Source organism: Grampus griseus (genome assembly GCF_964374135.1).
Source record: "Grampus griseus genome assembly, chromosome: 2".
Taxonomy (NCBI): domain Eukaryota; kingdom Metazoa; phylum Chordata; class Mammalia; order Artiodactyla; family Delphinidae; genus Grampus; species Grampus griseus.
Window position 1 is genome coordinate 76,337,438 of NC_139018.1, and position 15,516 is coordinate 76,352,953.

General features: G+C 43.2%; 1 protein-coding gene across 2 annotated transcripts; it reads right to left on the reverse strand.

Annotated features, from left to right (window-relative positions):
- Positions 1–2,988: 2,988 nt before the first annotated feature.
- Positions 2,989–15,290, reverse strand: LOC309818114 (ribonuclease 4). 2 transcript variants are annotated; one of them, XM_082647582.1, is made up of 2 exons: positions 15,155–15,290; positions 2,989–4,273 (listed from the first exon to the last, which is right to left on the reverse strand). In XM_082647582.1, exon 2 carries the CDS (start codon positions 4,254–4,256, stop codon positions 3,813–3,815), a length of 444 nt encoding a protein of 147 aa, XP_082503708.1. In that variant the 5' UTR covers positions 4,257–4,273; positions 15,155–15,290; the 3' UTR covers positions 2,989–3,812. The 2 variants fall into 2 exon arrangements, with proteins under 2 accessions (XP_082503708.1, XP_082503707.1); XM_082647581.1 differs by lacking the exon at positions 15,155–15,290 and adding an exon at positions 10,276–10,410.
- Positions 15,291–15,516: the final 226 nt, after the last annotated feature.

Sequence of the window (15,516 nt, forward strand, 5' to 3'; positions counted from 1 at the left end):
GTAACACCAGAGAGGGGTTATCTAGAGTTATCAGGAGACAACCAGACATCTGGCTCCTAAACTCATTTCCCAACCAACTTCTAGGGGAAATTCCCTGGATGGCTATGTTCCATGGGAACTTCAGTGAGGAAAACCACATCTGGAGTTGTAAACAGTGGGACTTCCATTGAGAGGTGAAAAGTATCTAGTCAAAGGCACAGTTTGCGGATAAAGTGAGATCCTTGAATGTGTTTCCTATGAACATATTTCTTCAAGGGCTGTTCCTAGCTAACCCTCCTTGGTTGAATTTCTCACTGTGCCACGTTGTTATCAGAATGCCATAAAGGGTAGCGGAATATGCCACCCCAAAATATGCCTCTGAGGGGAGCAACATTTGCCTCCCCAAAATGTGTCACTTCGGCATGTGGATTATTTTGAGCTGAAAACAATCACGGCATACAAGACTCAGGAAGAACCATTGACCTCCCCTCTAACTACCTAAAAGAATTATGAACAAAGAATACCATCTGCCATTTCAGTAAACAAAGGATATTGAAACCATCAAGCCAGCAACCACTGCAGCCAGCCGCAACGGTGCCCCCTGAGGGGAATTCAGGATGGAGATAAACAGGATACTGGCCCTAGATAGTCAAGGTGCATCTCAAAGGAAAGATTTCAATGAGCCCAGACTCTTGCATCTTCTTATACATAGAAAAGTGCTAAATTCATTAAACTTAAGATGCCTGGTTTTTCTTTAATTAACAGTAATCTTTTGATGTTCCAACTACCTGTTGGGTTTTTTTTTTGAAAAACTCCTATATATCCTGGCTCCTCCCTAACCTCTTCAAAACAGCCCCTCAAGGCTATCTGAGAGGCTGTCTCCCAAGCTTAGGTCCTCAGTAAGTCCACCAAATAAAACATAATTCTCATCTTTTAGGTTGTGCATTTTTTTCAGTCGACAGAATGTAGGTAGGGGACTTGTTCCAGGAAGACAGTTACACCATGGATAATTATAGTATAATATGAACTAGGTGTGTAGACAGGGAGGAACCTAGCAAAGTCTGTTTGTTAAAATTTCTCTCTGTCCCACTGTCTCTACAAGGCTCAACAAATATTTGTTTACCACCATTTGCTCCTTTCAACTTTGGTGAATTTCCTTCCTTCCGGTAATACTATCCCCAACATCCTCTTTTGTCTTTAGCTGAAAATGGTATTTGAGGTATCAGCTTGGGCCACTGGGGGAGTTTTAGTCAGCTTTCTTGGGTATCTCCCAAGCCTACAGGAAATATACATTTTGTTAAGCTTCTGTTTGTTTTTTGTAAAAATAATAATAATAATAAATAGAAATCTCAATTAAATAGAGTCAGGAGACCAGAAGGGGGAGCTCTCATGCTCTATGAGGATAGCAGAGCCAACAGGAAGAAGAGAGATTTCCTCTTCTTTCCTGGCTCAGAAATTAAGAGACTGTCACAACTCAGCCAACAAAAAGCCATGCTCTGTTTACTATAGCCCTCCCAACTTCCTTTTCTCCTCTATAAAATTCTCTCCATTTTTGCTGGAGACTTGCATGTGGCTCACCATGGTTGTAGACCTCAAATTGCAATTCTTTGCTGATCCCAAATAAACCTATTTTTTGCTGGAGAAATAACTGGCAGTCTGTTTGTTTTAGGTCAACATTTTTTCTTGTTAATCTATCTCTTATTACAGGGGGATCTCATCCAGGTCTCAGAACCTAGAAGGATAGAGGGAAAATTCTTTTTCCTGTCCTATAGTCAGAATGCTTAGTTTATATCCAGAACTTGTCTTCAAAGCATGTTCGTAGCAATGCCATCCTGTTTCTTCTCTTGGAATGGGAAATATGTCATCAGGATTAGATGCGGACGTGTTGGTATTTACAGAAACTCTGGTGCACTGTAAACCCTAGCTCATGTCAAGTATTCCTTGAATAATGGGGAATCATGTGCTGATAGTCTAGACGGGGATCGTCTCAGAGGACGCTGTAAATCCAACTACTCTAGTTCTTTGGGTGAAGAGCGGGGGTAAAAAGGCAAGAATTCTGGGCACCTGGGTATGGAGGATTTGAGAGGTGACTCTAAGAAAAGATAAGATGGCCATCATGTGCCCATACATCTTGAGCCCTTCCCAGCAACTTAGTGTTATCTACTGAAGACCTAAATCAAGTAGTGACTCAAGGAATATAGAGGCAGGAGGGAGACACTCCTAGGACTCACGTGTGAAGTGGCAAGCTAAGAAAGCGATCCATTTTATGTCTGCTAATAACTCTTTTTCTGGGAAAAATCCCCAGTTTAAATTCTTCTAGGAACTTAAGTGAGGGGCAGTAGTTTCTCTTGAGTTAACAGGGTCTCCACTGCCATTAGCTCAAAATAATCCACATGCCAAAGTAGCACATCTTGGGGAGGCCTCTTTTGAACCCCTAGGTTTTTTAACAGGTGGCAATACAGTACTGCATACTTAAAATGTGCTAACAGGGTAAATCCTACGGATTCTCATCATACACACACACGTAAGGGTCACCATGTGAAATGATAGATATGTTTGGTAGCTTGATTATAGTGATTATCTCAAAATGTATATGTATACCAAATGAAGTTGTACATTTTAAATATACATAATATATGTCTGCTACAATTCAAATGCTTTCAGCTCAGTCCTTTCTCACATACACACACACGCGCACACACACACACACACACACACACACACACACACTTTCCTTCTTTAGCAGTTAATGTCTTTATACATCTCTGTCCTCCAATTTGCTCCTAAATATTTAAAGGGAGAAGGAAGGGGTATGAGAATTGTCTTGAGAGGAATCATTCTCTCTGGAGCAAATGAGACAAAGTTTTTTGTGTCATGGTCATTGATCTGATGAGCTTTAGTCTTGAGCCAGAGTTTATGAGGATATTAAAGTGCGTGCATGTTTATAAACTACAGGAGAATTAAAAGAGGATAGGAGGGGGAAAAAATCTCACACACAAGACCATAGTCTTCTCAAATACTTGGAATTGAAGGTACCTTATTTCCTTTATTATAAGGAAGACTTGAAAAATCTTTCAGTCAGGAAGAGTCTTAATGATCAAGTACATTTTAATACTCTGACTTACTAGGGCGACTCCAAAGTTTGGGAAGAGGAAAAGAAAATCCCTTGTATAATTTCTTGATCTTATTAGATCCAAACACAGTAAGGTTGCCGCATTATACAGATAGAGCTCTCATGTTGCCAGTGTCTATTTTCAAATTTTTAATGCTTCCCCCAACAGCTGACATTTGGGAAGAACAGAAACCAGATATTTTCAAAACATTCCTTGTGATGAAGTGGAAAAAGCCCTGGATTAGTAACCGTGTAAACTAGACTTTTGTCTCAGCTTTTCTACTAACCTTTTGGTCTTAGCAAATCTCTTAACTTTGCACTTTTGTATATTGCAACACTAGCAACACTTTTGTATATTGCAACACTAGCATCCCAAGGGTGCTATGGTATTAGAATGAGATAACTTAGATGAAAGCACCTTGAAATTCTTGAAGTGCTAAGTAATGACTAAATTCCAGAGGATGAAATTAGAGACAGCAAAGCTGACCAGTATTATAGAAGGAAGCTTATTACAGAAAAGCTCAGATTCATTATAAGTTTATGTCTCATCTTTCATGCAATGTATTTAACAGAATTGGTTATATAATGAACCAAAAAAAAAAAAAAGGAAAGAAAGAAGCAGTGGAGACGGAGCCTGGGACAGCTCAAATGCATTACTCATTGTTATTTAAGGAGTAAATTAAAGGCCAGCAGCTGGGCCATAACCCCTGCTGGGTGGCATCTATTTATCAAAGTGCACAGGCACCTCTGGGTTACCTTCACAGGCAATGACAACACGTCTGGTGCTGGCCTTGGCCCGGTATCTGCAGTTGGGAGCCCTGGAACTTCCTGTCTCCCTGCAATCTGTGACCCTCACTACACCCTCATGGCAGTTCATCCGGCCATTCTTGCACTGAATATTGGCGGTTCTGCAGATACTATGAATGTTCCCAAGGTCTTCATGAATGAAAGTGTTGAAGCGCTTGCACTGATGTGAAGTCATCTTCCGTCTTTGCATCATCAAGTTGCAGTAGCCAACATCGCCTCCTGTCACATCAGGGTCCACGTGTTGCCGCAGGAATCGTTGGTACATGCGATCCTGGCCATAGGAGGGCTGTACCAGCCCCAGCCCCAGCAGGGTCAGCAGCAAGAGCAGGAGTAATGCATGGGTCGTCTGGAGAGCCATCACTACCTTGGAGATGCCTAGAGAGAAACCAAGGGGCAGGCAAAATCATCCCTGATTCAACAGGAAGTGAGCAACCCAAAGCAGAAAGGACAATTTTTGGAGCGTCAGACAGATCCATTTTCTACACATGCAGTCCAAGGGTTAGCCCCAGCTGAACTCCTAGTTTGATATATATGGTTACTACTGTCCTTTGTTTCAAAGAGGCTGCTTCATGATGGTGGATCACCCCGTGTGAGTGATTAAACGGCTGACGAGGGACCTGCACTTTATTCCACCTACAGCCTATCCTTAACGATAATGATTAGGATCAAACATAACTATCATTCTTTTAAACGCCAGCTTCTAAGTTCACAACCACCTTTTGCCTGTGCACAGAAAGATACGAAGCTCTATGTCATATTCCTGTGTCTGATGCCGCAGATATGCGATATGGAGTTGGGAAGTGAGGGAAGTGAAGGAGTTGTGGGAAGCAGGATGGCGGGAAGAAATGATGTTCGATTTACCCCTCAACCCCAGGACCACTGGATACAACTTCTGAAGATACACTTGGCACTTGGGTAAGAGCTTCATCACAACAATGTACTTTGGGTTGCTTTTCCCAAATCCAATTTTGCGCAGTTCTGTCTGCTTTCTCTCATCCTGCTTCTTTGTGACCAACAACATGGTTTAGCAAGATGACTAGCTACAGAGTAGATTAAACTATTCATCCAAGAGCAAACCCATGACCTCAGCCACAGTAACCAACTGAGTTAACAAGACATGGAAAAACATTATGAACAGAAGTCCCATGTAGACATCAATGGGTGCATCTCAAGATTCTACCTACAACAGAAAATGAAATGATCCCTAAATCCTCCCAACACGTACTTTTGTTTAGAGCTTGCCCCAAAGGCTTTCTCCACTGCACACGTCAAATCTCAGTAAGAACTTCTTTTGATACTGTGATCCCAATGACCTAGTTCTGCCACACTAACTGTGTGACCTTGGGGAAATGACTTAACCTCTCTCAGTATATTTCCTCACAAGTAGAATAAGCATAATAATAATACCTACTTCTTAGGAATGTTGTGAAGAATAAATGATAAAATCAATGTAAAGTGCTTATCACAATGCCTAGCCTACCGTTAAGTGTTCAGTATATGTCAGCAGTGGCCATTTTTACAATTTCCATTTTTCTTGGTTTCCTTTGTTCCCTCAATTTGATATACTAACAACTAAACTGAATTGCACATATTATTGACACCCTCCCTCTTATTTTGTAGAGAATCTGTATTCCCAAGAGATGAAGGCTCTTTTTAAGCCAAAATATCTCAGCTACTAGAATTTATGCTATGTCCCTGGACAAATGTTTCCTCTCCAAAGTGCATGAAATTTTCTTTCTTTCATGTCACCATTCTTCAAAGGACTTGACATTTGGGGGTGCTTCTTCTCTTTTCCTTGCAAAGTCAACAAAACATAGTGGATTAGGATTTCAATTCTTCAAATGATTGACCTGAGATAAAATGACTTGCCTGTGACTCAACATTTCATTCTAAACAAACTTTGGTTGTGAGAGAACAAGAGATCAAGAGCAAAAACCACTAGGGTTGGCTACTCAGCTGCTAGCTCCATCAGCAGGTCAGGAAGAACCCTATCCCAATGCCACTTGATTTCCTGGGAAAGTGTCATTTGTCCTAACACCAGGGCAGGGTATGCAATAATAATGCTCTAAGTAGATGTTTGGAGATGTGAGTTTTCACAACTGTGATGTGATCTATGTAATAATGGTCCATGCCTTTGACTTTCCCCATCAAGACCGTGAGTTGGCAAGAGTCTGTTTGGAAGCCCCTTTGCCTAATATTAGGGAGACAGTCCTGGTTGGAGAACCAGAAAAAAAAAAATCCAAATAGTCTACCAAACTCTGGAAATTTCTCGCTTCCTAAGAGTTTTTTGATTTTATAGTAAGATAAAGTTTCTTTCTTTCTTTTTTTTTTAACACTATACATTTCCAGAACTTTTTTTTTTTTCTGTGTTGAGTCTTTGTTGCTGCACGCGGGCTTTCTCTAGTTGTGGGGAGTGGGGGGCTACTCTTCGTTGCGGTGTGTGGGCTTCTCATTGCGGTGGCTTCTGTTACAGAGCACGGGCTCTAGGTGGTGCACAGGCTTCAGTAGTTGCAGCACGCAGGCTCAGTAGTTGCACCTCGTGGGCTCTAGAGCTCAGGCTCAGTAGTTGTGGCACACGGGCTTCGTTGTTCCGAGGAATGCAGGATCTTCCCAGACCAGGGATTGAATCCGTGTTCCCTGAATTGGCAGGCGCAGTCTTAACCACTGCGCCACCAGGGAAGTCCCAAGACAAATTTTCTAATAAAGGAGGTTTGGAAAACCCTTCTCCCTACTTCAGAAAGAAATGACAATGTTTTCAATTTTGAAATAGATGAATTCAAGGCAGATATATTCATGTGTTGAGTATGTATCCATAACCTTTCATCCTTTCCTCCATAAATTGAGTACTTTTTCATCCTTTCCTCCATAAATTGAGTACTTTTTCATCCTTTTTCCATAAATTGAGTACTTTCAGTGAGGGTGGGCTCTCTGTGGCACCAGGACACTGGCCTATAACACAGGTATTGAGGAGCCAGGGCTTTTGGTCCATTTGAGGGCATGTAGGCAGCAGGGGAGGCCACCATGGGGAATACTGTGACCACTATAGTCATTCATAAGATGGCAAAACTAGTGATGCATAACTGTAATTTATTAACTACTTTCTAAATAAAATATCCAGGTATCTGTTGATGAGATTAGGTAACAGGAAGTTAACCACTGAACCCAATGACCTCTCTTTCGAAATGACCTCTCTTTCTTCCTTTTTTTTTTTTTTTTTTTTTAGTGAAGCAAGTAGTGTTTATTAGGAGGAAAAAGAGTACAGTACATGTGGATAGACACACAGAAGGGCTCAGAGAGAGAGACAGTCATGCCCTCGTGGTAGTTTGAATCACTTTGATGGGGCATTTCACTACCTTGTCTGTTTTATCATAACTGTAGACAAATTGGGTATACTGCCAAAGAATTACCAAATTATACACTAAGAAATGACCAAATTATACACTAAGTCATTCCTCAATTATGAAATAAAGAAATAGTCACTGAAAAGGTTTCCGTGAAGCACATAAGAGTATGATCTGTAATAGCAGCAGCAAAAGTGTGTTCTTGGGAGGTTAGCAAGAAAGCGGTACGTGATTGGAAGAGTCCCACCTAAAAGAATAACAAGTAGTCCTACATGGCGGCTGCTCCACCACAGCTGCTGGGCTGCCACGCTCCCCACGCGGCAAGCTCTTTACATTTACGTTGTGCTTTTCAGTCTCCTGGGTGTGTTTTCTCTTTCTAGTTTTTTGGAAGACAAAGCTTTCTTGAATTGTCATCAGTTGAGTCTCTTGCTCTGCTATGGACAAATATTGCCTTCTAATGTCACAGGCAATCGTAGAATGGCAGGCTGTCAAGGTTGGAAGGGTCCTTAAAGGTCCCACAGGGAGCAGAAGCCAGAATTCCAGAGTCCAAAAATCTGGAAGTAGAACCTGAGCTGGTAGTACCCAAAAGAGTCATTAGGTGGCAGTGGTGGATAGGAATGCTGTCTCCCACGCTGTAGAGAAAACAGTGGGTCCTTGTAAGAGGTGCCAGGATTGTACAGGGGATATTGCTGTTCACCGAAGGGGGTGTGAGCTGGCAGGCCTGTCTACAGTTTCTGTCCAAACACTCTATGCTTTAGATATTAAGCCCAAGGACAGGTCACCAGTGTCAAAGCAAAAGTCACAACGCTCAGTATATGCCCACAAGGATATCACAAAATAAAGATTTACCTCTTGTCAGGTTTCATGGGTGCCATTCCAAAACCATTATTCATGGGATCTGAGCAAACAATTACCTGTTTACTTCTCAGTGTTTCCTACTGGTGCATAATCTACAGGAGGGCAGGTCTCATATTATTCACCTTGTATTATACTACCTGCCTCACAGTAGACCCTCAATAATTTTTTTTAATGACTGACTTCATTTTCTTCTCCAGGCCTAAATTTGTTCATCTATAAAATGAGAGTTGCTAGCTCTAAAAGTTTGAAATTCCCTGGTTCTCATAAAGCATAGAGAGCCTTTCTAGTTTCACTAGCAAAAGTCCAGTGACCATGGAATTGTAAAGATAAGTTTGTATAAGTTTAGTTGGTAGCACAAGGCACCAGCTGGAAGAAAGAGATGATAGGATGGTCTGCAGCCCAATCTCACTGGTATGCAACATCCTTGAAGGCTCGGTGTGTAAGTCCAGCCCATACCACTTCTAGTTAAGGCACTGGACTGACCCTACCTCAGGGCTTGTCACCCTAAAAAGCCACTTGTTTGTTGGGAGGTTGAAGGTCCTCATGTGCCAATCTGCGGAGGTAAAGGAATATCTTTGTTTCTGACTTACAAAATTTGCACATTCGTTCTATAACAACTCAGCTAAAGTTTGCTCAGGCTTATTGTAATCTTGACTCCCTGAGACATCCAGAAACCAAATCCCAGCAAATATACACCACTGGTGAGAGTGGTCACCACTATCTAACATCTGCTCCCCCCACTCATACCTTCCACAAGCATATATGCAATTCTCAATTTCCCAAAAAGAGAGGTAAAAGGGAATTGGAAGAAAACAAATAAGAGATTATTTGTGGTCCAGAAGTGAATCTGCCTAGGCCAAGGGCACAGAGCCTCACACTTGGTCAAGGGTGGTCAGACCCATTTACACATATCCTTCTAGACCCAAGCACATAAGTGTCAGTGGAATTTGTTCCAAATGTTCTTTAGACTAACTTTATCCTCTGTCTCAAACCAATCCCTTGGTCTTTATAAAAATTAACATTCTCTTCCTCTCCCCCCAGGCAATATTTTGTATTCAAGGGATCCACCAAACTTTATGCACCAGGGAATTACCTTGACCTTTAATGATGAGTAACTATGGTCAGTGTACCTTCTTTTGATCTTGGGATGTGTCCCACTTTGCTTTCAAAGAGCACCCAAAACTTTCTTTCTTTTTTTTGGCCGCACTGCACGGCCTGTGGGATCTTAGCTCCCTGACTAGGGATTGAACCCACGCCCTCTGCAGTGAAAGCGCAGAGTCCTAACCACTGGACCACTAGGGAATTCCCCCAAAACTTTCTTAAGGAAAGAAATTATCAGCGAAGGTTATAAGAAAACAGAGCTGGGACTTCACTGGTGGTCCAGTGGCTGACTCTGCGCTCCCAGAGCAGGGGACCTAGGTTCCATCCCTGGTCAGGGAACTAGATTAGATCCCACTTGCCAACTAAGTTTGAAGGCCGCAACTGAAAGATCCTACATGCTGCAACGAAGATCTCAGATCTCATGTGCTGTAGCTAAGACCCGGCGCAGCCAAATAAATAAATATCGAAAAAGGAAAGAAAACAGAGCTAAAAATATATTTTCTGTTTTCTTTTCTTGTTAAGCCACATACAATGCCTATATGGCGGGGGGGGGGGGTTCCGGATGCCCTTCAGCAAACAGCTTTCCCAAATCTTTGGGGATTTTATCACAATTTAGGAGTCTCTCCTAAACCTCCACTTGCTCCTAATCGCATTAATTTCCCTTTATCTACATATAGGACAGTGGTCCCCAACCTTTTTGGCACCAGGGACCGGTTTTGAGGAAGACAATTTTTCCACGGACGTGGGTGGGGCGATGGTTCAGGCGGTAAGGCGAGCGGTGGGGAGTGGCGGATGGAGCTTTGCGCGCCCCGTCGCTCACCTGCTGCTCTGCGGCCCAGTTCCTAACTGCTACGGACTGCTACCCGTCCACAGCCCAGGGGTTGCGGACCCCTGATATAGAATATTCCCCAAAGAAATCTGTTTTCATTTTAAACTTTGGAATCTAATTCATTTTCTTCTTAATTCATGAGCTTGGGCCCAGAGGCTTTAAAAGGGGGGAAATAGTTTCACTGAAATGGATGGACAGCTAAAAATAGTATATAAACAAACAAGTAAATAAATAAAACAACGGATTACCCAGGTGGAAGAATCTTACAAAAACCTGGAAGTTTCCCTCCAACTGAAGAGAGGTTCCAGCTGTTTGTTCCTGGAGATGGGTTCCAGCTGTGTGAACCTGGAGGCCTCTCTTGGTTCTCATTATATAGTGATCAGATGAACAGGGTGGGGAGACTAGATCTAAAAATCCCCAATTCTGCAGAGACAGGCAAACCAAGGACACTGCTCTTGGACAAACAATGAGAGTCATTCACCTCTTCCCTGGGCATGACCCGGCCAGCTATCAATCCACCTGAATCGATTAGAGATTTGTTCCAGAGGCAAAGTTTGATAAACATGGCCTCTTGTCCCAAAGTTGCTTTTCCTGACATCGTGGTTCTTACTGTTGCCCAGGACAGGACCGAGGTTTCATTGCTGCCATGCAATGATCTGGATCCAGAAGATGTCGTTTCTTGGGCCAGCTCTAAGAACTGCCTCAGAAGAAGCCTGCAGAGTGAGCTGGGGTCTCTCGGCAGGATGCTGCTCCGCTGTGCTTTCTGTTTACCCACATAATTTGGTTTCATGAAAGGGTGCTAAGTAGGTTTCACAGAACCAGGAAAGCACTTCCAGAGAAGGTTATGTGACAGCTGTTAGCACCCTGCCTTTGACCTCAACCTCCCAGCTACTAACCCTTACTAACCCTCGGAAATATCCTTACCATGTGTCCTGGGCTTCTCTTTCCTTTCTTCTTTACCCGTCCACAAATGACTAACTGCGCACTCAATCTTCTGTTCCTTGTAACACAGTTGTAAACTTGATTATCTCCACCATCAGTGCAACACTGACATTGCATCCACTCACAAAGTGGATTCGTTGCCTGCATAGAAAGTGGACTGAAGGTCACCAGGATCGCTTATAGATCCTATGGTTTCAAATATCAGGTAGCAGCAGGAGGCCAACTATTTCACAAACCCTCAGCACCCACCTTCACTGATGTTGGATCTAGGACACTGTTATCTTCTTAAAAATCCTCAGCCTTCTATTGTCATCCACCCACCTCCAAGTTTTCAGTCTCCCTGTATTTTAGGTGTCAACTGAAGACAGGCTGCCTACCAGTAAAACAAATGCACTTGAAATCATCATAATAATTATAATAATCAGTGTTACCTTTCACTCTATGAAGCGCTCATATACATGACTACATTTAACCATCACCGAGACTGTGTGAGGTGGGTATTATGTAAGCCAGTTTTTCTCATGAAGAAACTCTGAAATCAAACAGCAGGGGCCCTTGACTGAAACAACCCTTTCTTTTTCTTTTGCTAATAACTTTCTTGCCTCATCCAGCTTCTGACTATAAAAGCCTTCCATTGAAGAGCTCCTCGGAGCACCTCTTATCTACTAGATGACATGCTGCCCCATTCGTGAATCGTTCAACAAAGTCAATGAGGTCTTCAAATTTACTCCGTTGAATTTTGGGTTTTAACAGAGCAAAGAGCAGCAGCGGGATGTGGGGCTCTACTGCCTCTAACGACGTGCCCAAACACTCACTTGCCTTTTATGGGCAAACACACCGTTTGAGAGGGGCACCTACTGTAAATTAATCACACATCACTTTTTAAACACAAACTGAAGAATTGAGTTTTAAAAAGTTATCAGCCATTACAAACCACACAGCTGGGTTTTGCTTTGTCATTCAATCTGATGATCTTTTTCTTTTAGTAGTGAGTTCAGATTTATTAATACAAGTAACATGATTAAAAAAAAAGTTATCAGGACTTCCCTGGCAGTCCAGTGGTTAAGACTCCTCTTTCCAATGCAGGGGGCAAGGGTTCCATCCCTGGTTGGGAAATAAGATCTTACGTGATGCTTCATGCGGCCAAAAAAAAAAAAAAAGACTTATCAAACCAGTCACTTGTTGCGGAGAAGGCTGCCAGACCCATTGCTGACACCCTGATTGCCTCAGCAGTCCTGGACCAGGAAGCAGCAGCCAACTCCCACAGTCTGTGGGGATCAAGATGACTTGATCAACACAACCCCACCCTAGTCTGATAAATCGCCTGAAAGCAGAGATTAGATACTCCACTCCAAAATCGAGCACATACAGTCCCATGGCCTGAAACACCAGTGCAAGCACCAACTCACACAAACAGATCAGGCTCTGATTTTAGAGTTATGCAGTAGTGCTGGGGGGCAGCCTTCAGCCTCTGAACACAGCCGAGTCCTTTCTCTTCCTCTGGGGTTTCACTCGACAACATTTTCACAACCTGTCCATAGAGCTGACAATGCCAAAAGTCAGCTGGTGAATGGGGAATGATTGCTTTCATTCTAATTGTTTTTCTTTTCACCTTGGCCCAATGAGGTTATGATGAAACAGAATATAAGATTTTGGAAAAAATTAAAAAAGAAAGTTTTACTATTTCATTAAAATGCATCTAAGTGTTTACTCAAAATACTTATAATGAGGAACTACAGTCAAAGCTCCACATCCACAGGTTCCCCATCCTCGGATTCAACCAACTATGGATCGAAAATATTTGAAAATAAATTCTAGAAACTTCCAAAAAGCAAAATTTTTAAGTTGCTGTGCCCCAGCAACTAGTTACATAGCACTTACATTGTATTAGGTATTATAAGTAATCTAAGGCATGAAACTTATTTAGTAACAGAAGTAATGGTTAAAAGAGGCTAAAGTCCACATGGAAATAAGGGTCACACCTCTACCTCCAGGAATTAGGGGACACTATTGATTGAGGGAGGATGGGGACAAAGTCCAGCTGACCCACCTCTATTTCCAAACAAAGACAAACGTTAAACATTCCATTTTCAACAAACCCTTGTTCTGTGCCCATTCGCTCTTTCCCAGGTATTTCAATGTGTTTGGAGAATAGCTGTTTACAGAGATTGTTCTTTGCGCAAAAAAAGATTAAATAAAAACTAAAGAGAGATTTCACTGGCCTGCTGTGGTCCACTTTCTTGGCCAACTACTTTAATTTATGAATCACACTGGCAAATGCTTACAACAGTAACTCGGCAAACCCCTTAGTTTTGACTGCTTATAAGCTCACATCTGCTCTTTCAACAAAGCCAGAGCCATTCCTCTTTTCCTAGAATGATTTTCCCCAGCCTCTCTGCCAAACTATAGTTTTTCTCCATATTACTGGAGTACCTTCTTTCCTATAAGAGTCATGTTACCAACATCCTACAGTCGGAATTAGAAGAGGGACCTCAGAGACTATCTATCAACCCCTCATTTTACAGATGAGGAACCAGGAACGAAAAAAGAACATGTATCGCCCAGTGAATATTTGCAGTTCCAGGGACTAGAAGCTTCCCACTGCACCACACAGCATTCACAGTCCACACTAGTAATTTCTAGGAAATCAAAGATCATTTTAAAGGTGCCAATGAAAAGTTGCTGTTTAAGAGAAAACTACTTTGGATATTTCCATATATTCCCAAAATATTTTAACACCCCCATTATCTGTTAAAAAGTTGCTTGAAATATAAAATGTCTTATCCTTCTGCACTAACTAGTTAGTAGCTGTGTAGTTCAGTGGCTCTTTGAATACCTCTGGCTGCTTCTGGGAAGTTAGCCATGTGCTATTCAGATAATTATGTCACTTGGGTTTCTAGTGATTACATTTATGACTTGATTGTGAGGTTCCCAATGACACAGGAAAGGTCTTGGCTCTGTTGGGGAAGAGGACATTTTCTTCCACCCCTCCAGGTTCTTCTGGCTGGTTTAAGAATCAAATTGACATGAGACAGATTGACAGGAGAAAATCAAACAGATGTTTAAAATCATGGACACATTAGAGAGACCCAGGAAAACTGAGTAACTCGCCAAAATGGCAGAAGCCTCTCTTTAAATACCATCCTCCCCTCAAGGCAAAAAAGGATGTTGAGGGTGGGGAGAGTCAGTTATGTTAGGGTACCAGGAAAAGCGCAGTAAAAAGTAGGGTTGTGATGCAAACTTAAGTCTTTGTCTTCTCCAGCAGGCAAGAGTTTGTAGATATTTGGTCATCCTCTTCCAGGTACAGCGAGGGAGACACTCTTACAAATGGAGATTTCCCTTATAAATGTAAATGTTTCTTACTACAAAAAGTTAACTCCTACTAGGCTTTCTGGATTTTCCCCTTGTCTGCTGTTTCTTAGGAAATAACCAGGTTAAAATAATATGCTACAGAGATAGTTTGGGGTGGCAAATTCCGCTCCCCTACAGCTCACTTGAGATTTCCCCAGGCCCCAGAATGCTGCTGAAACTGTTTTTACCATCCTGCCTAAATAAGCCCTGTGCTGTTACCATTTGATGTGCTGTCACAGAGTAAGAAAGCTGAGGATCCCAAGGTTCCACTAAGAAAGCTTAGAGAAGAGGTTGGTGGCAATGTCTCAAAGAACGTCTCAACACTGGCTGAAGGTGGGTTAAGGGTGAGGAGATAGAGGAGTAAACAGAAAACGAAAACACGAGCTCCCACGTGTCAGTTGCGGTCGCAAAAACGGGACAAGACCTGTTTCATAAATCTGGCGATCATCCTGGGTACCAAGAAAAAGAATCCTTAGTTTTGAGGAAGTGTAGGCCTCCCCGGATTTCCTTCGGTTCACCAATTCTGGGGTCCCACTTAGAGCCTACGTTCGAGGCAACAGGCATTTCACGCTGGCATCTCCACTTAGCTGCGGAAAATAAGCATCGGAGTCGAAATGGGGAATCTCTGACTCTACAAGAACTGGACTTTTACCTTCCTTCCTATTCCTCAGCTCCTCCAGTCCGGTGCCGCAAACGCCTCCCCACCGAGCCCCACACTGCCTCTGCTAAGAGGCGACTCCCCCGACTCAAACGCCCCTGATGAAACTACTAAAAAGGAGGCGGGGGGGGGGAGATGGAGGAAAAGGAGCTGGAGGAGGAGAAGTGTGAACCCACCTCGGCCTCAGAACAAGTCTGCAGAAACAGGCAAAACGGTGGAAAGAGACGTGTTTGCTTCTCACCCGCTTCTTCCTCCCTGTGAGGACGATGGGGAGCCGGTAGCAAAGAGTAGAGGAGCGTCGGGGTGCGAGCCTTTTTGTAGTTGAGGCCCCGCCCGGTTTCTCCGAGAAGGCGCCTTCCTCCAGGACCCGCCTCCGCCGCAGGCATCAGAGCAGCCCCCGCCCCAGGCGGAGGGGGTGGGTCCCCACCTGGGCTGGGAGCGAGCCTGGAGATCCGAGGCCGACGCTCAGGGGCCGTGAGGACACGGCCTGTGGGGTCTGCAGACGGCGGGACCCTGGCCCCTGCTCCCTGCTCGCGGG